We start from the raw sequence: 22,949 nt of genomic DNA on the forward strand, positions 1-22,949 counted from the left end.
TGTTATAAATACTGTCTTTTCTTGCATTATATCTTTTGATCACTGTATATATGAAGGCTAAAATAATATATTCATTGTGTGCTCACTCATTGTTTTAAATTCACCTATTCTAGTAGTTTTTCAGTTGACATTCTTGGATTTTTCCAAATGTAATGATTATATATCATATATGTATAAAATCATACCATCTACAGATAACTCTTTTCTTTCTAATACTATTATTTTTATTTATAATTATGTTAATATAGTATTTTAATCAGAAAAATCATTTAAAGTACATGATTTTTGAAATAATGCATAGTGTAGCCCTGTGTAGCCCTGAATATATCCTCTTAGTAAGTAAAGTTAGACTTCTTGAAGGTGTACATATTCTGAACTCCTTAATAAACCTCTAAAGATACTTAATGTTACTTTTTCAAAAAACCGCTTTCTAAAAAATGAGATATTCACATTGAAAATAAATGTTTTATTAGTGATGTTTAAATATTGAAGAATTTAAATTGCTTTTTTCCTCAGGATCAAATGGCCATTGCATGTGGATCGCGAGCTCATTTGAAGGAAAAATCCATTGCTCAGGTGAGGCGGAGGTGTTCAGTAACCATGTGCTTCAGTAGCTTCTCTTCACATATACATTAGCAGAAAATAAGCTTTCAGACTTAGTCTCATAAAAATGAGGTTCCTCTCAAAAGAAAAGAAAAGAATTTTTAATTTGGAAAATTGATGATGGAGTAACACATTTAGGAATTGACTTTTCTTTTTTTTTTTTTACATGAGTATCGACATCAGAAAGGTCCAAACCTGTAGAGAACTTTAATTAGTTTATTTGAGCCAAATTGATCACAATTGGGGAAGCAGAATCTCAACAGATTCAGAAAAGGCTGTGGAGAATGGCAGTTTTGCAACTTATTTTATATATTAGAATCAAAGAAAGAGGCCTAATGAGGGTTACATGAAATCATTTGGTGGTAGATTAAGGGGGTGGGAGAAAGCAAAGTGGGAAAATCTCTGGGATTGGATAAAAAGTAACATGGAGAGACACCTATTTCTTTTATATTGGTGGGTATAGGATAGTTAACAATTAAAGTTTACAGCACATAGAAATGGTATTCGGGGAACAAGATAACAATGAAGGGTTCTGTGGTCTGTTGTGGTGCAGCGGTTGTGCCCTGAGGGTCTGGAAAAAGGGATTACTGTGACATTCCAAGGGTATGTTATCTTAGATGCACAAAAAGACAACAGATAGGCTCACTTAAGGCAAAGAGTGACCTGTGACTACCTGCCATGACCCGTGTTTAGTTAAGGAATTTTTATGTTCATACCATCCAGCGAGGTTAATTTTGGTCTCTTCGTTTGTAGGGCCCACCTTGCTGGCCTTCCCAGAGCTTGTCAGGTTCAGTAAATGGCCCCTTTTTTGTCCACAGGAGTACACAAGTAGAATGTACACTTCACTTTGACAAAGAATGCAAACAGCTCTTTTGATTTCTTTTTTTAAGACCCAAAGAAAGAGTCCTCATTCAGTTACCATATAAGGCAAACTTTTCCAAGTGATGCATTTTGAAACTATCAACTTGCTTTTAGGTTTTTTCATATTGACACACTTAAGCACTATATTTCATTCAAAGTAAAAAAAAAAAAAAAAATTTAAACTTTATTCCTCTTAGAAAAACACTATACCTTAAAATTTGATAAGTTGTAACTGCCCTTTTTAGAATTTTTTTTTTTAAATCACTGAAGACAATAATTCTTCATTTTGTAATTTGTAAATTAGGCTAGAAAAGCTGGAGTAACTTGAAGGAATGAATATTATTAAGGAATTATTCTATGCAATTTTAAAAAATTTTTTCAATTACCATTAGCATACAGTATTAGCTTCAGGTATACAATGTACTGATTAGGCATTTATTTTATTTTATTATAATTATTTTTTCACTTAAAAATATAGGCCTAGTATGTAGCCCAGTAATTGTCCATTATATTCTTAATAGTTCATCTACTAGAATAGTCAAGTAGATCAAGAATAAAGCTGTATTTTTCAGTGTACAGTCAAAATTATCTGGGGAGGGTTTTTTTCCTTTTTTTTTTAATGCATATTTCTAGGCCAATCCTAGACACATTGAATCAGACTAGTAGCTATGGGGCCAGGAGTCTACATTTTTAACAGTTTCCCAGGTTACCCTTATGCATACCAGAGTTTTAGAGCCAGTGGAATGAAAAAGCGAACCTTTCCCTCAATGATTCTAAAGTAAGATATTTAGAAATTCTAATTTTTGTCAAGATAAATCGATGGCAAAGTCATAAAGCCTCTTAAGGATTATGCTTAAATGTGGAAACCTAGATTCTCCTTTTTTAAGACATAAATGGTTTTAACATCTTCAGCATTTGGTCCAGTATTCTGTATCCCTATAGATTCTCATTGGTATTCGAAAATAGTTGATCTATTAACCATAGAGAATATCACACTTCTAGAAATTTGAAACTGAAAGAGTATAGAGATTAGCTAGTCCAATTTCATCATTTTACTGATACATGAGAGATAAAGAAAATATATTCCAAGATGTTCAGCACTAATTATAATTAGTTATAATTATAAAATACTAGAAGCTATAAATTGTTAAATTCTAACCTTGGAAAATACAGATATTTCCCCTGGATAAAATGTCATGCAGACAATAAAATAGATGAAAATGGAAACGATATAATAATGTGGGGAAATACCTAAAATATTAGGTTATAGGAAAAAATAGTATGATATTGTAAATACAGTATAATTGTATAAAAATATGCAAACAAAAGCATTTAATGAAAATAGGCTGAAATTAATTTAATGGTTTTGTGATTAAATTCTTTCCTGTTTAAAAATAATGTATCAGTAGGGGAAATAAAGAATAATCTACTTGGTGAAGGATAAAGACAGATTGGAGAAATAGGAAGCAGTAATTAGGAAGCTGTTGAAGCAATTGAGGCAAAAGATAGTTGGGACCTGTGTTTATTGTTGGTGGCAGTAGAAGGAACTGGCTTTTTGGGTTTTATTTTTAATGGTGTACATTTTTTTCACTTAGAACTTCCATTACTAGTTTAAAACTCTGAATTTTTTCTACAGTAGTATTTAAGTGAGACTGCTATGGTCTAAATCTTCTTTTACCCAGTACTGATTTTAGCCAGACATCAAGGGTCCTATCCCAGGGTCTCCGTGTTTGTAATTTATCTTGTCATCCATCCATCCATTCCTCATTTCTAAAACTAAGTGATTGATTTAGTGCTTTTGGAACTCACAGAATTGGCTGCTACTCTATAGAACGGAAGGATAAACTGATCCACTGATTAGAGATTAGCAATTGTCTCCTGGAGATGCCGTGTATAACTGCTACCCAGTAGGCTTGTAGTTCAAGTCCAGATGATCTCATAGAACTGTACCTGTCTTATACCTACCGTGTTTCCCCGAAAATAAGACCTAGCTGGACCATCAGCTCCAATGCGTCTTTTGGAGCAAAAAATTAATATAAGACCCAGTATTATATTATATTGTATTATATTGTATTATATTGTATTATATTATATTATATTATATTATATTATATTATATTATATTATATTATATTATATTATATTATATTATATTATATTATATTATACCGGGTCTTATATTAAAATAAGACCAGGTATTATATTTTATTTTGTATTTTATATTATTATATTATACCCGGTCTTATTATATTAAAGTAAGACCAGGTCTTATATTAATTTTTGCTCCAAAAGACACATTAGAGCTGACGGTCCGACTAGGTCTTATTTTCGGGGAAACACAGTAGAAGTTCCTCTCCAAAAGGAAACATCCATCTGCCGCATGTGCAAGAAACCGCAGCATGACCTCCCATTTCTGAGCCACTCAGGTTTTTTTGTAATGTGCTATAGGTAATATAAACCCTGGTATGGTGGACAGTGAAAAAGTTATAAAAGAATTAGTAATCAAGATAGTAAAAGCTTAATTACAGTTTTCAGTCTTACCTCTCCTAAATATCTATGTACATATTCTCTCTTGGAAGACAAACATGATACAGCATTGATGGAGTCTTTTAGCACCCTTAAATGTATTCATATACACATTTGTTCTGTTTAACAGTTATAACAATAATAATGTTTATATTGTCTGGGTATTCTTGAATTTATCATTTTTAAAAGATTCAATAAAGAATCCATTCCTATCTATTCGATGTATTTAGATTTTCTTTGACGAGTTATTGCTTAAGTTTTGGGGCTTCTTTGAACTTCTTATTTTAAGATAATGAAATTACTAATCAGCTTTAAATTTTACCTAAATTCCTTGTTTATATGTCATAAACGTTAGAAAGATTATTGTTAATATTGAAGTAGTGAATGTTTTTTCCTTCGTTTTTCAGTATCTACTTCAGAAGTTCATATAACTTCTATGACTTTAATTTTCTTTAACTAAATAAGCCTATCCTATATTTTAGATGTCTTCTAAATTTTAAGATGTTTTGCCAAGTTTTTAAAATTAAAGATCCTTTTGTATTGTGCTGAGTGGAGTATGTCAGACAGACAAAGACAGTTGCAGTGTGATTTCACTTGTATGTGGAATCTAAAGAACAAAATAAACAAAACAGAAATAAACGCATAAATACAGAGAACATTTTGATGGTTAGCTGGGTGGGAGGGGTGTTCAGGGTAGATATTAAGGGGAAAGATATTAAGTACAAATTGGTTGTTACAAAGTATAATAGTTATGGGGATGTAGGGTATAGCATAAAGAATATCATTAATAGTATTGTAATAACTACGTGTGGTCAGATGGGTTCTAGATTTATTAGGGTGGTAAATGGGTTAGAGGGCTGGGTGAAAAAGGTGAAGGCATTAAGAAATACAAATTGGTAGTTACAAAATAGTCATGGGGATGTGAAGTAAAGCATAGGGAATATAGTCAATAATATGGTAATAACTGTATAGTGCCAGGTGGGTACTAGACTAGTTGGGGGGATCACTTCTTAAATTATGTGAATGTCTAACCACTATGCTGTACACCTGAAATTAATATAAAATAATATTGAATGTCAACTATAATTGAAAAATTTTAAAGGGGGTAAAAGGTGAAGGGGAATAAGAGGTTCCAATCTCCAGGTATAAAACAAATAAGTCATGTGGATGTAAAGTACAGCAGAGGTAATATAGTCCATAATATTGTGATAGCATGGTACGGTGTCACATGGTTGCTGGACTTGTCATGGTGATCACTTCTTTAGGTATATAAATGTTGAATAACTATGGTGGACACCTGAAGCTAATATAATATTGTATGTTAGCTATATTTTAATAAAAATCTTTAAAAAATAAAAAGATCCTTTGTAGTTTATCTTGTTATGCATTTAAATATGTTACAAATCAAGTAAGTTAAGGTATTCATGTGAACTCCATTATTTCTAGTTTTTTAAAAATAACCATATTCTAAAACAAAAAAATCTACCAACATCAAAGCAAAAAGCAGCTATGAGTCTTTTTGTTTAATAACTAGTAAGCTCACCTATCACATTAAAAATTATTCAAGGAGAATAGTTTATAGGTATTACTTTTCTACCTTTTAATTTTTATTTTTCTATCTTTCAATTTCTATTTGTTCCTTTCCTAAGCATAAATGCTCTTTTGGAGGTTAAATCAATCAACCAGTATTTATTGGAAGTATTTTATATGGAAGGCACAGAGCAAGCTGTTGTGAGATTCCCAGAGTATTTTAAGATGAGGTTTCTGCCCTATCTGCTTAGAGAGGTAAGACATATTTACATCAAAACATAGCTAGTGATTCTGAGAAGTGTTAGATCCTTTCAAAAAGTTTGTTTTACATACCTTATAGATAAGTATTTTATTCTGCCTCCCCTTCTTGTCCTATTTAATACACAAGTGAAATTGTGGTGAGAAGGTTAAAGTGAGCTTTCAAGCTTCTTTATTGAAAACATTTATTGAGTTCCTGTTACTTCTTGTGCCAAACACTTGGCTAAAGACTTTAATATTATCTCATTTAATCCTTCTAATAACTTTGTGAGGTAGACATTTTTATTCCTATTTTATAGATGAGGAAACTTGGACTTAGAGAGTGGAAGTAACTTGCTCAGAGTAACCTGCTAATTATTAATGGAACCAGATTTGACTATAGCAGCGAGCTTAATTAATTCAATAGTTTAGTTCTACTTATGTCATGTTGTCAGTGTTGAGTCATGGTTCTGTTACATGACAATAGTAAAAGCTATGTGAATGAAGAATGACACTAAAGATTACAATTATGAAAAACAAAAGCCAAAAGGAGAAATGGGCCTTTATTTACTACTACTGTGTTTCCCTGAAAATAAGACCTAACCGGAAAATAAGCCCTAGCATGATTCTTCAGGATGACATCCCCTGAACATAAGCCCTAATGCATCTTTTGGAGCAAAAATTAATATAAGATCTGGTCTTATTTTCGGGAAAACATGGTATGAGATACTAAATATTCTACATAGACTCTTAACCGTGTTTTCCCGAAAATAAGACCTAGGCGGACAATCAGCTCTAATGTGTCTTTTAGAGCAAAAATTAATATAAGACCCGGTCTTGTTTTACTACAATGTAAGACCGATTCTTATATAACATACCGTGTTTCCCTGAAAATAAGACCTAGTCAGACCATCAGCTCTAGTGTGTCTTTTGGAGCAAAAATTAATGTAAGACCCAGTCTTATTTTACTATAATATAAGACCAGGCCTTATATAATATAAATAATATAATACTGGGTATAATATAATATAATATTATAATATAATTCCGGGTCTTATATAATATAATGTAAGACTGGGTCTTATATTAATTTTTGCTCCAAAAGACTCATTAGAGTTGATGGTCCAGCTAGGTCTTATTTTCGGGGAAACACAGTATCATTCCATGGGTCTCTTAACTATAGAAAACTTTAAGAGATGCTGTTTTAATCCTAAATATGCAAGTCTTGAATACAATGATAATGATCTATGATCTATTTTTATTATGATTTAAAGTTTGCAGTATTTCATGAATAATTGAATATTATGTCCTGTTAAGTTCTAATATAAAACTAATCACTAATAACACTAGTAAATACTCAGGATTTAAAAACTAAGTTTAATAAAAGTATTAAAGAACTTAATTGTTAAAATCTAGTTAATTAGACATCTGTCATACCTAATTAAAGACTGGGTTTTTCTTTCAAATTTCTTTCTAGTCTCTAACTTTTGTGACTTTTGTGACATTACACTGTACCTCTTTCATCAAATTTTTTTATTAGGTAGGATTGAACTTCAGTTTTAAATCTTACTGTTTTGTTTTTTCAAAATAGTCTGGTTAACTGTCACCATTTTTGAAACTGAAATATATTTGGGGCAAAGGCACAAAATGTGTAGGGGAATGAGATGTTCTCCCAACTCATACGTAGTAGCCCCCAGGGCTATGCTTGTTAGATTAAAGCTCCGACCTTTCACAGATAATGTGATTCTTCTTGTCTGACTCAAACTCCAGAAAATGAGCTAGGACTGTTGTAGTGCCTCTGCCCTTCTCTAAGTAGACAGCATCTGCATGGTTTCTATAATATACTTTGCCAGTGAAGCTAGTGGAACAGTGGTGTTCATATGTAAGATCTACCCAGTCAATTAAATATTAGTAGCAGTTGTCTACAACCAGGTGTTTTCAATTTCTTTACAGGTAAATGGAAAAGTCATTTATATTGTCTTTGTTTCAGCGTTCTTACTTTCGTACTCTTCTCATGTATGGATTCCACTTTCTGGTGTGGTTCCTTTGTGTCCAAGGAATCAGAGACACACAGTGTGGGTTCAAATTATTAACTCGAGAAGCAGCTTCACGGACGTTTTCATCTCTACACATTGAACGATGGTAGGTTCCTAACTAGAATGTATCTGGTATATCTTATTATACAGCAGTTATTCCAGGTAATGAGCTGCATAATGAACATCCAGGTTTAAACAAAATTGATGCTTATATATGTAAACTTATCTGTGCTTTATACTTTTACTGGGTTGGGACCTTATTTTGAAAATCTCAAACCAAACATCAGGTATAAAGTTATGAATTCACCTTAATTATGGACAGTACAAATTGAGAGGCCTGAAAACATCTTGTTTCCCTTAAGCTTCCTTTTTTTCTTTGTGGAAAAAAATAGAAAGCTCAGAAATATCAAAGCAGTAGAGGGCACCCATTTTCTCTCCTTTTCTTCCTTTTACAGGAATAAGTTCTCCCTCCTGCCTAAAACCAATCTTTCAACCTCTGCATCCCCTTCCACCTTTTAAGAACCTAATCCTGTTTGCTTATTTTTCTCTTCTACTTTCAGTCTTTCCCCTCAGCCACATCTTTCCCGTCACTTTTTAAAACAAGTTTCAATTTCTCTTGCCATTAAAAAGAAATCTCTATTGACACCCCTCCCCCAACACCCCTCCAGCTCTAGCAGACCTTTTCCTGAGAGTGGTCTGTATTCACTGTTTGTTTTCTCCTCTCACACTTCTCACCCCACTATGCAGATTTTCCCTCATCCCTCCATTTAAACATCTAGTTACCTTCATGTAATTAAATCCAGTGGTCATGTTTATAATATGACCTCTCATTATCTTAATTAACCCATCAGCAGTGTTGATCTTTCTGATCTGTCTGTTTTAAAATATGCTGTTCCCTCGGTATATCTTTAGCCCCAGTCTCTACTCAGTTGTCAGCCTGTTTAGTGAATAACACACAAAAGCTTGAAACCTTGGAGACAGCCCCTCCGTATATCCATTGCATGACCAGGGCCTGTGGATTTTAGCTTTTATGTCCCTCCATTTTCCTTCTGTCTTCACCACCACCATCCAGAACATCATCATTTCCTGTGCTGCGGCCCAAAGGGACTTTTCAAAAATTAAAAGTGATCAATCAAATGCACTTCTTCTGCATACAATCCTTCTGGGGCTTCCCATGGCGCGAGAGGGACCCTGGTATGCAGTATCAGTACTGATTGCCTAGTATGGCTTGCCTGGGTCTGCGCATGCAGACTCTTCCCGTCTCGCCACCCCCTTTCTCAACTTCAGAGCACGCTTAGGACATCTGGCCCTCACTCTCCAAACTAGGTCAGACACCCCTAGTTGTGCGCTGTTTCAGTACCATAAGCCTCTCTGTCGGATCTATCACACATGTAGTTTTTTCTTGTGTAATGTTTCTTTTTCTCTATTAAAACAGAAGGTCCACAAGAGCTCAAATCCCATCTGAGTTTGCTTACTGGTGTATTCCACTGTCTAAGAGTGCCTGACACATTGCAGGCACTCAGTAAATATTGTTGAAAGAATTAATGCTTAGTGTTAGTCATGGGTCCTGTGTGAATTCTGTTCATGGTGGGCATCTGCATAATTTTTCCAGTAGATATTCCTTTTTGTGGTCTCTGAACTTTTGTGCATTTATTTCCCTAGAAATAGATAACATAACCCCGCACCCCCAAATAACGTTAAAGAAACTATACTTTCAGAGTTCAAATTATCACACCTGTTTGTAATCTTCTCTACCTAGATAAAAAAATGTTAAGTATATTTGGTCTTCAAATTAAGATACATGTTTCTATTGTGTTGAAGAATAAAATATACTGACAGTTAATGAACTCCAAAATCAGAAAATCTAATTTAACGGCTACTCTGGAAGTAAAGCCCTCCCTGTGCATTAGATATTTCACAATCAGCTGTGATGTCCAGAACTAGGATCAAAGGACTAGGTTCTTTCTAGTTTGAAAGGAAGGATTTGCAAATGGAAAACATTAGGATTAGGGTTGGTAACTTAAAAATCATGAAGGTTCCTTGTCAGGATTGTTCTAGGGCAGCATCAGCCAATATAAATATAATATGACCCAAATGTAACCCATTTATGTAATTTTAAATTTTCTAGTAAGCCATATTAAAAAAAAAGATGAACTTATTTCAATAATATCTAAAAGTATTGTCATTTCAGCATGCACTCAGTATGAAAAACAGTGTGAGATATTTTACATTCTTTTCTTTGTACTATGTCAAATTATAGTACAGCTCAGTTTAGACTAGCCACATTTCAAGTACCCATTAGCCACATGTAGCTAGTGGCTGCTGTATTGCACAACACAGTTCTAGGGTTTTTTGTTTTTTTTTAAGTTGAACATGTTTTGCATTTTTTTCTTCTTTAAATGTTATATTCCTGTGCATGCCTTTTATTTTTTAATAATTTTTTATTTTTTCATAGTTGACATACAATGTTATATTAGTTTCAAGTGCACATCATAGTGATTAGATGTTTATATAACTTACAGAGTGATCACCCCAGTAAATCTAGCACCCATCTGACACCATACATAGCTATTACAATATTATTGACTATATTCCTTATGCTGTACCCTACATCCCCATGACTTTTGTAACTACCAATTTGTACTTCTTAATCCCTTTCCCTTTTTCACCCATTCCCTTCAACCCCTTCCCATCTGACAACCATCAAAATGTTCTGTATGTATGAATTTGTTTCTGTTTTGTTTGTTCTTTTGTTTGTTTTTTAGATTCCACATATGGTATTTGTCTTTCTCTGTGTGACTTCTTTTACTTAGCATAATACCATCTAGGTCTGTTGTCACAGATGGCAAGATTTCATTCTTTTTTTATGGCTGAGTAATAATCTATTGTGTATATGTGCCACCTCTTTATCCATTCATCTATTGATGGACACATGGGTTGCTTCCATATCTTGCCCATTGTAAATAATGCTGCAGTGCACATACGGATGCATATGTCTTTTAATTAGTGTTTTGGATGTCTTTGGATAAATATCCAGAAGTGGGATAACTGGGTCCTTCACTGTCTCTTGTTAAAGCCTTTGTTTTAAAGTGTATTTTGTCTGGTATAAGTATTGCTACCCCACCTTTATTTTCATTTCCATGTTCATGAAATAATCTTTTTCTATCCCTGTACATTTATTTCAGTCTGTGTTTGTCTTTGGATCTGAAATGAGTCCCTTTTAGGCAGCATACCCTGTTTCCCCAAAAATAAGACCTAGCCGGACCATCAGCTCTGATGCGTCTTTTGGAGCAAAAATTAATATAAGACTGCATCTTATATAAGACCCGGTATTATATTATATTATATTAATTATATTATATTAATTATATTATATTATATTATATTATATTATATTATATTATATTATATTATTATATTTTATATTATATTATATTATATTATATTATATTATATTATATTATATTATATTATATTATATTATACCTGGTCTTATATTATATAAGACCCAGTCTTATGTTAAAATAAGACCGGATCTTATATTAATTTTTGCTCCAAAAGACGCATTAGAGCTGATGGTCCAGCTAGGTCTTATTTTCAGGGAAACACAGTATATAAGGGTCTTGTTTTCTTATCCATTCAGGCACCCTCTGTCTTTTGATTGGAGCTTTTAATCAATTTACATTTAAAGTAATTATTAATAGATATATAGTTATTGCCATTTTATTTATATTTTTTTATCTTTTTTCCTTCTTGAAGGAAATACTGGCTTGGTGGTGAAAACTTCTTCAGCTTTTTCTTGTTTGGGAAGCTGTTTATTTATCCTTCAATCCTAAATGATAGCTTTGCTAGGTAGAGTAATCTTGGTTGTAGGTCCTTGTATTTCATCACTTTGAATATTTCGTATCAATCTCTTCTGGCCTGCAAAGTTTCTGTTGAGAAATCAGCTGACAGTCTCATGGGAGCTCCCTTGTAGGTAAAGCAAGGTAATTGCTTTACTCTTGCTCTTAAGATTCTCTTTTTCTTCAACCTTTGGCATTTTAATTATGATGTGTCTTGGAGTGGGCCTCTTTGGGTTCATCTTGGTTGGGACTCTCTGTGTCCTCCTGGGCTTGTGTGTCTATTTCCTTCGCCAGGTTAGGGAAGTTTTCAGTCATTATTTCTTCAAATAGGTTTTCAATTCCTTGCTCTTTGTCTTCTCCTTCTGGTACCCCTATGATGCCAATGTCGGTACACTTGATGTTTCTCAGAGGCCTCTTAAACTATCCTCATTTTTTTGGATTCTTGGGGTTTTTTTGTTTGTTTTGATTGGGTGTTTTATGCTACTTTATCTTCTTAATCACTCATTTGATCCTCTGCTTCATTTAATCTACTGTTGATCCATCAGATGTATTCTTCATTTTAGTTCTTGTATTCTTCATTTTTGACTGGTTCTTTTTTGTTCCATATCTCTTTGTTGAAATTCTCATTGAGATCATTGAACATCCTTATAACAAGTGTTTTGAACTCTGCATCTCATAGATTGCTTGTCTCCCTTTTGTTTAGTTCTTGTTCTGTTCTTTTATTTGGGACACGTTTCTTTGTCTCCTCATTTTGGCTGCCTCCCTGTGTTTGTTTATAAGTATTAGGCAGCACTGCTGTGTCTCCTGGTCTTAGTAGAGTGGCCTATGTAGTAGGTGTGCTGTGGGGCCTAGTGCTACAGTCTCCTTGGTCACCTGAGCTGGCTGCTGCAGGTGTGCCCCGTGTGTGGGTTGTGTATGCCCTCCTGTAGTAGTTTAGCCTTAGTTGCTGTTTGAACATCAGTGGGAGGGATTGATCCACAGGCTGATTGGGTGTGAGGACTGGCCATGACTACAGTGGAGGAGCTGTTGTGCAGGGGCTGACCCTACAGAGCAGAATTAGATTTAGCAGGGCTCTGGAGCCTGCCAGAATTGCCCTTTGGGTGTGTCATTTGTGGAGGTGGTTGGGTGGTGCTTTGCTGTGGTCGGAAGCTGGTCACCAAGTGTATTGGTTCTGGGAACTCTTGGGAGGAGCTCTGGTGCAGGCCAGGATCAGCCACTGCCTGAGCCCTGCCTGGGGCTACTTGGTTTGAGCTACAAAGTTATGTGCAGATAGTTGCCACTTGTGCTGGGTTTGGAGGTGTCTCGGAGAGGCAAAGTGGCAAACCAAAGCCAGCTGCTGCTAGTGCCAAATTGGGGCTGCTTAGCAAGAGGTACAGGGCATGCCAAGGCCAGGTGCTTCTTGTTTGGGGTTTGTGAACCTTTGAGAGATTTTAAGAAAGTCCACAGCATGAATCAAGACAGTTTGTTTGGCAAGTAACTGAAAGTGGCTTGGGTGGGTTCGCAAGTTGGATGGGGTGGGGTCTCGGGATCCCAGAGCAGGGTGAACGATGTTAGCCAGGTTGATGGAGACACAGATATGGCTCCTGCATGCTGGGGGTGAGTTGGGGTTCAACAAAGGAACAATGGCTTCTAGCAGCACTTCTGTCTATGAGAAAGCTACCCAGCCACCCCTCACCCTGAAACTAGACAACTCAGTTCCTCCCATATGTCCCTGGTGTCTTTCGAGCTGATGCCTCAGTACCGGAGCTCAGAGTGAGTGAGTCCTTCAGTGAGTAAGTCGATGCGCAGGCCCTTTAAGAGGAGCACCTGAGACCCCAGCCACCCTCCGGCTCACCCAGCCACAACCTCTGCTGGTTTTCACAGCCAGAAGTTATGAGGACTTCTCTCCTTGGCACTGGAACCCTGGGCTATGACCCCTCGCTCCTCATGGCCAACTTCTGCAGCCAAGATGTCCCTCCTGATTTTTAACCACACATAGGTGTGGGACCATCCTGTTCCGTGTCTCTGTCCCTCCTACCAGTCTCAAAATGGTTTCTTCTTTAGGTCTATAGTTGTTGTAGGACTTTGGTTCAGCTAGACTTCAGGCAATTCTCAATGATGGTTGTTCTATAGTTGAGTTGCAATATTTATATGGTCATGGGAGGAGGCAGACATAGTGTTTACCTACTCTGCCATCTTGACTGGAAGCAGTGCATTATTTATTTTGGACTTGGTTGACATAGTATTAACCTGACTTAAAATTTTAGCCTCTCATATCACTCTTTAAGGTCCAATTATGTTTATTTTATATCTGTAAAGGAGAACCACCAAATATGCGTGAATCAACTTGATTATCTGTGTACCATTCACTACAGTAAAGTTTTATCAGTGGTTTTCATTTAAACATCTCTGTTGCACGTTAAATCAAGAAAGATTAAAGAAAAGATATATATTTTCTCATGCAGCGTAATAAGTTATAGAAACCAAGTTGTGCCTCTACTTATTTCCATAAATATCACCTTAGAGTTGTTTCTTAAAGTATTTATTCTAAAGATTCATTGAAGATTTTCTTCTAACTTTCAGAACATCCAAGTCAAATAGAGTGTCTAGGTATAGAAAACATCAAGAATTATCGCTGAAGTTAAAAGACTAGGCAACTCTTTCATTCATAATTACAGACTTGAGTATGGGTAATGTTAAGTATTAAATATATATATATGTAATTTAAATAAAATATATATATATACATATAATTTCCATCCTCAACTGTACTTTACCTAAATTATTTCCATTTAATGTTGAATTATAATTTGACTCAATTTATGAGTAACTTTAAAAATGAATTCTTCAAAATGTACTTTCTACTGATGAATTCTTTCTATTTTTAATCAGTGTAATTAATATATGTTTATAATTTAAAGTCAGTTCCATATGGCTTATAACAACAACAAAAACAGTTTTCCCTTGCCCCATGTCCTTCCATCCTTAGCCCTACTCCCCAACTATAGGCACTTTCAAATCTTTTCTGTTTCTTTGTGGTATTTGCTTTCATACTCAAAATAATGGGTCTGCACAGCTGTATCTCCGTTTTTTTCGATTTTAGATATTACTTTCCAAAACAGGAAATCAGTGGATACTCATGTAATTCTCTTAAACTTTTCTATACCCTCCACACGTATTTTCCTAATACAGTTTTAAAATAATTTTTGGTTAGGTCGGTATTGATTGTTACAGCTATATAAAGGTAATTCACATTTGAATCCTAGGGTACAATTTGAGTATTACCTTTCTTGTAGTACTTTTTGTTTTCTTGAGCATAATAACTGGAGTTTTTTGCTTGCATTATTTTACTATGGATCTGTCACATACTCATGCTTATGCTCCGTCAGGAGTATCAATTCTCTCTCAATGTCCCAACACAGCAGATTATGCGTCAGTTTCATCTTTTTCTTAGAGACATCTCGTTGGCTGCACCTTTCTAGTTCTCTGGCCTCCTACACAGCTCCTGTCATCCACCTCCTTTTCCTTGGTTTACAGCCCTATTGTACTAGAGTATATCCTCTGTTAAACTTACTAAAAATAGGAGAAAGGAATTTTGAGATGTTTTGTGTGGAAAACTATCTTTATTCTACTCTCACACTTGTTTAATAGTTAGCTGGAGGAAAAAATTATAGGTTGGAAATCATTTTTCCTCAGGATTTGAAAGCATTGCTCTGTTGTCTTTGGCACTCTGTTTCTGTGGAGAAGTTCGGTTCTGTAGATAATATGAATCTTAATTCTTTATCTATGGTGTGTTGTTTCCACCCACACCTTTGGAAGCTTTTTCTTCATAGTGTTTTGAAATAATGATTCTGGTACTTCATGTGGCTCTCTTTCATTTACTTTGTTGAGTACTCAGTAGGCCATCTAAATCTGGAAACTCCATGCCCTTTAGTTCTGAGAAATGTTCTTTACATTTAACAATCTTCTCTTACTTTTTCTCTGTCCTCAAAACAGATGTGGAACCTCCTTACTGATCCTATAATTTCATGTTCTCTCCTTTTTTCTATTTTTCTTCTTTTGAAGAGATTTTCTCAATTTTACCATTCAACTCTCCTTTTGAATCTTTATTTCTGCTCTCAAAATTTTAGTTTCCTTTTTGTTTTCCAGTATTCATTGTTTAAAACTCTATTCTTGTTTCATGATTATAATATCTTCTACTACTTCTTTAATCTCATTTAAAACTTTGACATTTTCTACTTTCCCTGTATTGTTTCTTGCTCCAATTTTTTTTTATCTTGTTTTTATCATTAAAGTCTATCTTCAAATGTCTTTACTATGATACTTAAAAAGCTCATCAGAAAGTGTGTTCATGGTCAAAGCCTCTGATTGTCTAATAGACTTCACCACAGATTAAATAGTGGGGCCATTTTTTGTGCGAAATTCCCACCTGTCATTATTTTTTGGGCTAGTCATTTTCATTAAAGAGAGCCTTCAATCTTCTGCTTAGGAAATATGAACCAATTGGAGGAAAGGAAAATCTCATTTGGATTTTCAGTGAGTCCTCCCATTTGCAGCCCCACCTGCACCTCCACTTGAAGAGTCATTGATACAGCTGATGCCTGAGCCTTTGTGGGGGGCTCGGTGGTACCTATTAGCCTGCTTCTGGCTTCTCTCACTGCCATTGTCTACTCTCCGTTACCAAACGGAGCTTCTTTCCCACTTCCAAAAAAAATTTTTATTACTGTTGTCTCCTTCTTCTTGTGTTTTTATTCCATCGTTTTAATTTTAGTGGGATTTCAGGAGGGAGCAGTAGGGTACGTGTGTGTCTGTTGTGTTTAGGAGTCTCAACATACTCTGTTCTCCAGGAATATATCTCTGCATGAGATAATAGCTACAGCAGGAACTGAGTAACAAAAGGAAGCATGGTGGCTCAGCCGTCCCCACATTTGTAAAAACACATGAAGGCATCTTAGTCGGAGAATATATATATATACACACTGCTTATACTGCTCCTCGTACTGCTTCTCTGTAATAGCATAAGGTTCTATCCAGAAGTACTTGGCATTTTAATTATAATGTTTGCTTTGGTAACCAATTGGTCTCTTACTTATAATATGGTGATAAGAGCTGCAATTTAAAAAAAATAAATATCACATCTTTTAAAATGTTTAAGGGGAGAAGGATATAATAAAAATAATAGTTTATAAGATGAATTGTCCTTTCAGTTTTTTAAATATAAAGTAATTCATTGAATCAGAGCTTTCCCCCTTCATTCTTATTTTGTGTCTTTGGTAAGTCACTATTACTGCTATCCTTAGAAAAATATTGATCATCTTGTTCAGATTATTGAATATCGTTAGAACTAACTCAGCCCACTAGGTAATTTTTTGTTTTTGTGTTAAAGGAGAGTGTTAAGGATTAAACTCCAGGCTTAATATTCAAACTATTTCCTCCTTTCATGAGTGTCACAATTCTAGTTAACAGAAGTTTTACATAGTCCTTTTAAAAGCACAAAGAACACTTCTGTAGATGCTTTTATCTTCTTAAGTAAATATTTTATTAGGATAAGAAAAAGCATTAAATGTTTTAAAAAATTGTTTTCATATTGAATTATCCAAATACTTGGGATTTAAACTAGTCGCATAATGGACGGTTGTGGTAGTATGGCCAAGCATACAAACTCCCAAATTCAAATTGTCTGGGTCAGGAAATCAAATAGGAGTGGGCTTTAGGCATTTTCTTGTCTGTGCTAATATTTTAAAACCAAGCACTGCAAGTTTGAATTGTGTTCCATGCAGTCTAGAAAGTGGGGTCTCAAGGATGACTCAAGGATGAAACCAAAATGGTGAAGGACTTAGCGCTTTGGAACAGTTAAAAGAGCATATAGAAGTAGAGCTCAGGAAGGGGTGCTTCTCTTTTTGAGCTTAGTGCCAGTGAAAGGAAGCAACTGGATGAGATAATTTTGTAAGTATAATAGTAAAACTTCTGAGTCGGGATTCAGAAACTTGAAGGAGAACAGATTTGACCCAAACCAAGAGGCTGACTGAAGAGGAGCTTTAAGAAAGAGCCTATCTCATGGGTAGAAGGATGAACTGAAAATTTAGACTAGAGATGATTTTAACAGTGTATATAAAAACGAGACAATACATCCAATTCCTATGTATGCGTTTAGTTCCATTCAGAGGGCATTTCAGACTAGTCTAAGCGGGCTTCTCACTTTCAGTAGGTACCAACACTATTGTCCAGGATGGCATGGGGAAGGGAAAAGGGAAAGACAGGCCCTAGGTGCCCTGTATGTAGAAAAGCAACCTTGATCCTCTGGTGGTAGAAGAATGGAATCAGATAACTCTGAAGCGGTTGAGAACATTCAGTCCATGAGCTTCTCAGAGCTCTTGTTTTATTAGCTCTCTCAATCAGTTGGAAATGCTATCAAGTCTGTACCCTGAGCCAGTTAAAGCTGGGATGCAAAACCATCAATCTTGAAAATTTCCAAAATTAAATTTTCTCTTGGGGCGCAAGAGGCTGATTTCACCTCTGGGAGTTTCTGAGTTGTGATAGAGGCACCATATTTCTCATTTAAATGTTATGCAGTGACACACCAGATTATTTTATTTGCCTTGAAGCTCCTGAACTGCTTAGCTTTTATTTGACCTTATGTGAATTTGACCTTCAGTTTTATAATGTAAGCTTTACATCTGCCATGTAAGTTTCTTTAAAACATGCCAAGGTAGAGATTCAATTACACTCTATTTATCTTTTAAAAAATAAATACAAATATATTTTCTATTTCAGGGCATTTGATGTGGAACTTCTTTACATAGCACAGTTCTTTAAAATTCCAATAGCAGAAATTGCTGTCAATTGGACTGAAATCGAAGGTGAGTGTATTGTTTCTGTTACAGCTGATCCTAAGTGGGGGATGGGGGAGATGTGAGACAATACAGCTGTCCAGTAAAGTCAGCTGCTTTAATGTCCCCCGCCCCCATTAGGGCCTCCTCAGCTGTCTGGACACTGAGAGGCAGTTCCATAGAGCATGCTGACTGCCTACCAATCCCCTCCACCCTCCAGCTGCCTTACGTCTTCTATATTGTTTTCAGTCTTGGGGTCTTCAGTGGGCCTGCCACCCTGCCCAAGAAATTCAGTCGAACTTGCTGCAACAGACAAGATCATAATGATCTGAGGCTAAGAGTGAGGTTGATAGTCTTTTGAGATAAACTTTGTTTTTACCATTTTTTTAGTATTGTATTATTTCATTACTCAGTGAATATCAATTAAGTACCTAGAAACCACAATGCGCAGCTAAATAAGGAATTATAATTGTTGTTATTCCAAATGTCCACGGTCCATTTAGAGCCAATTTTTAACTGGTATCTGTACATATGTCCAAAAATGTAAAGCTCTCTAAGATCTATAGTAATGTGAAATCTATCATAATTCTTAATTTCCGTTCAGAAAAGCTTAGACAGTTCTGGCTGTGTGGAATTTAAAATATATTCTAGTCTTCTCTTTGCTTACCTTCGAATGATCCTAAATTCACAGTTACAGTTGCCTCTATCCCAGCTGAGCGTGGCCTGCTCTTGGAGCCATTGTTGCAGTAAGCCATTGATTGCTCTGTAACCTCAGACGTTTAGGGACAGAAAGAGGTTAAGAACCAACATGGAAATCATATAAACTGCATGGTCTAGAATGAATTCCAACCTCTTTCGGAGTCTTACTGATTCATTGATTTGACAGTAGCAGCCCAGATCAGAGGGGATGGCAAGCCGGTAAAAGGACGGCTCAGACTTGGAATGATCAGCTCTGTCGGTCTGTGTTAATCCATGTCCAGGACAGACTCCCTGGGAAGCTGAAGTGGGGAAAATAAAAATGTTTTTTGTATTTACATCTTTTGCTCATTTGCATTACAGAGATAGCATGTCTAATACGAGTTATAGGTACCTCAAATTCCTCATTTGTGGGATGAAGATGATATTTGCCCCTGGTTAATAATAGAGAATATGGCTAATGTGGACAGAGAGCTGGGATGGTAATGTTTTCAGAAGAAGAAAGCTGCTGTCAAATTCAGAGCAGTGAAAAAGTACACTTTGAAGATAAAGTGTAATTAAAATTGTAATGAAATTTTAAACCTCCTGACAGATGTTCATTTATCTGCAGGTATAGGCCAAGTAACAGTTGTAACAAGTAACACTGTGACGTGTGGATCAGATATTTAATTAGACTGGTATTCCCATGTAGCCTGGCACAAAGATCTGGACAGAATTGTCTTATGTCTGATCATAGGCTGTTTTTTACCTTTAAGATGTAGAAATAATCTTACTTTTATGCTCTGTCCTTAGTTGTTTTGCATGTATTACTAGTTTTCATTACCCAGCACTCAAAGAGGAGTTTTTGTATTAGTCATTCCCAGAACCCTCGACCATGTAGTCAGTCCCTCCTCCCTTTAGCAGGGCCATCTGAACTTTTCAATTTAGATCCTCCCAAGTTTCATTTAACTTCAGGATGTGTTGGTTGTTAAACATCAACTTTTTGGAGAAGCCACTTCAACATTGAAGAAGTTTCATTCTTTTGTCTATGATTTAAGTAAAATTAAGGTGGATGTGTTCATTAGCTTGTGGTAATCATTTCATTGTGTGTGTGTAAATATATATTTGTATATATAAAATCATTACATCTATATATAAAATTATTACATTGTACACTTTAAGTATATTTCCATGGATTTTGTCAGTTATACTTTAGTAAAGCAGGGAAAAAATACAGAAAAAGAGAAAGCCAGAGCCCTTGGCCTTAAGTCGGGAAATCGTCAGTGATTAGTATTGTGATCTTGGCCATGACACATTACCACCCAGCACACCAATTACCTGACCTGTAAAATCACACGGGGTGGAGGGGAGGCTCCTGACTTACTGAAAAAGACACTTCCAAGGGGTGAAGTCAAGGAATATGAGATATTAAAACATGCTCAAAGAGGTGAACTTTATGTAGTCAGCTGGGCTTGGCACGTTGCCATTTGCCAACCACAGGGCAAGAAGAGGCCTAGTTAAGATAGTATTTATTTTAGCTGATTGAGAGTTTTTGGGACAATTAGAATAAAAATCAGGTTTTTGTCCTAGATTTCTTATCTCAGATTATTAGTCTATACTTGTATTATGTGTAGAAGTATATTTGATTCTCTGTAGTATATATGAGACTGAAAAGTAGTGTGTAAAACATGAAAATTTGTCTCCACAAAATCATTTTGAAGTGCACAGATGGAATTAAATGTTTAACAGACATACATAAATACACACATACATAACCATAAGTAATATAAATAAAATTAAGGTGACTAGAAGCTCCCAAAGGTCATGTAAATAGTTTTAAACTGATATATTTTCTCCTGAGTTTATTTAAGTTAATTTATTTTTAATTATTTTTGAATTGCAGGTTCTAAATTAGTTCCATTTTGGAGCTGGCTACAAATGGGCAAGGACCTACTTTTTATACGACTCCGATATTTGACTGGTGCCTGGAAGCTTGAACAAACCAGAAAAATGAATTAGGTTATTTGCCATGTTTGATTGTATTATATATCAGTGTGACATTATTTCATTTGATTTAAAATTTTAAATAAAGCTGGAATAAACCTGTACCATTGTCTGCCTTTTGATCGTCTTAAAGAATTAACTGCCATAAGTAAAAATTTTTAAACCTTAGACAAAAAATATTTTTAAGGTGTTTGTAACAAAAGTCAGATTTTTTTTTTTGCTTTAGCAATTTTGTTTATTTACAAGGTGACAATTAAGTTCGCGAACTCATCCTAGAAAAAGCGCTACATACCTTATTGCTGAATATCACTATGGTCACCTTCGAAGTACTCCCCTTGGGAAGCTATGCACTGATGCCAGTGCCTAGTCCACTCTTCAAAGCAATTTTGCAACTCTTTTTCTGGAATGGCCATCAGAGCTGTCATCGGATTATGCTTGATGTCCTGAATGTCATCAAAATGTCTTCCTTTCAATATTTCCTTTATCTTTGGGTAAAGAAAGAAGTCATTGGGGGTCAGATCAGGTGAGTAGGGAGGGTGTTCCAATACAGTTACTTGTTTACTGTCTAAAAACTCCCTCACAGACAGTGCATGAGCTGGTTGGTACATTGTCATCAGACAAGAGCCATGAATTGTTGACGAAAAATTCAGGTCATCTAATTTTTTCACGCAACATTTTCAGCACTTCCAAAAGGTAAACTTGGTTAACTGTTTGTCCAGTTGGTACAAATTCATAATGAATAATCCCTCTGATACCAAAGAGGTTAGCAACATCGTTGCAACAAGGTCGCGAACTTAATTGTCAGATTAATTATCACTATGATTCTAAGAAATGTAATTTCTAAATAAGACAGAAGCAATTATTCTTTCTCTAAAGTGCCTTGCATAATTCTCATGAACTTAAATACAAACCACAGTCATGTAACAGTGTTCAGGGATTTAAAAAATAACATGTTTAAATATATACAAATTTATATGTTAACGACAAGGATATAGGCTCAGTCATAAAGGTATCCACTTCCTCGTAGTCTCATTTGTCTCCTTCCTAATTTTACATATGTATACCATACTGACTCCCTCTTTCCCTCTTGAGTTCGTTATTAGAAATTGGAAATTCTTCATTAAAAAGAGAAAGTATTTTAATAGTAATAAATGTATTTAACATCAGAAGCCTGTTTTTGAATACTGTAAAGACATACAAAATAATGAACCCCTAAAAATCAGAGTTAGAGTCCTTCTGATGTTTTAGAGAAACTGATAATAATACCTGAAATTTACTGAGTACTTACTCTATGCCAGTCACTGTTCGAAGCAGAGTATAAAATGATTACTCACCTGAGAAACTGAGACAACAAAGGGATTACTAGCCCAAAGTGACACAGCTAGGAAAATGGGGGAGTCCTTATTCTAGCCCATGTAGTCTGGATCCAGAGCTTACTCTCCTAATGACTATGCTACTTCAGTTTCTGAAGGTATGAAAATTGGGGATATATAAGTAGAAAGTTTCAGAAATACATTAAATATAACTTAAAGGCAAGACTTAAGTGGAAAAGTAAGCTAAAGAGTGACTCCAGTAATTTGAACAATGGTGATACTATTACATCTGCATTAGTTGGCTCCTTGAAAACAAACCATTTCTTATGCAAACTAGTATTCCCAGTATAATGCTTAGCAAATATTAAGTAAATAATAGTTACGAAGTGAATAAACAAACTTCATTTACTACCAGATTTTGAGAGCACTTAATTCATCTACGTGAACAGAACACAGCAAGGCTTATGCAAGTAGAAATGATAGGAAGCAAATTGATGAATGCCCATGAACATT

At 35.2% G+C, this 22,949-nt stretch overlaps 1 protein-coding gene across 4 annotated transcripts in view; it reads left to right on the plus strand.

Annotated features, from left to right (window-relative positions):
• Window positions 1-21,227, plus strand: part of ALG5 (ALG5 dolichyl-phosphate beta-glucosyltransferase) — a 43,027-nt gene extending 21,800 nt beyond the window's left edge. For all 4 annotated transcript variants that reach the window (XM_019736595.2, XM_019736596.2, XM_074330009.1 and 1 more), the window contains 4 exons: window positions 517-576; window positions 7,748-7,899; window positions 18,389-18,474; window positions 21,023-21,227. In XM_019736595.2, coding sequence (XP_019592154.2) covers window positions 517-576; window positions 7,748-7,899; window positions 18,389-18,474; window positions 21,023-21,138 — 414 coding nt within the window. In that variant the 3' untranslated portion in view covers window positions 21,139-21,227. The remainder of the gene's footprint in view (window positions 1-516; window positions 577-7,747; window positions 7,900-18,388; window positions 18,475-21,022) is intronic.
• The last annotated feature ends 1,722 nt before the right edge of the window (window positions 21,228-22,949 follow it).

This window comes from Rhinolophus sinicus, linkage group LG04, assembly GCF_036562045.2.
Source record: "Rhinolophus sinicus isolate RSC01 linkage group LG04, ASM3656204v1, whole genome shotgun sequence".
NCBI lineage: Eukaryota > Metazoa > Chordata > Mammalia > Chiroptera > Rhinolophidae > Rhinolophus > Rhinolophus sinicus.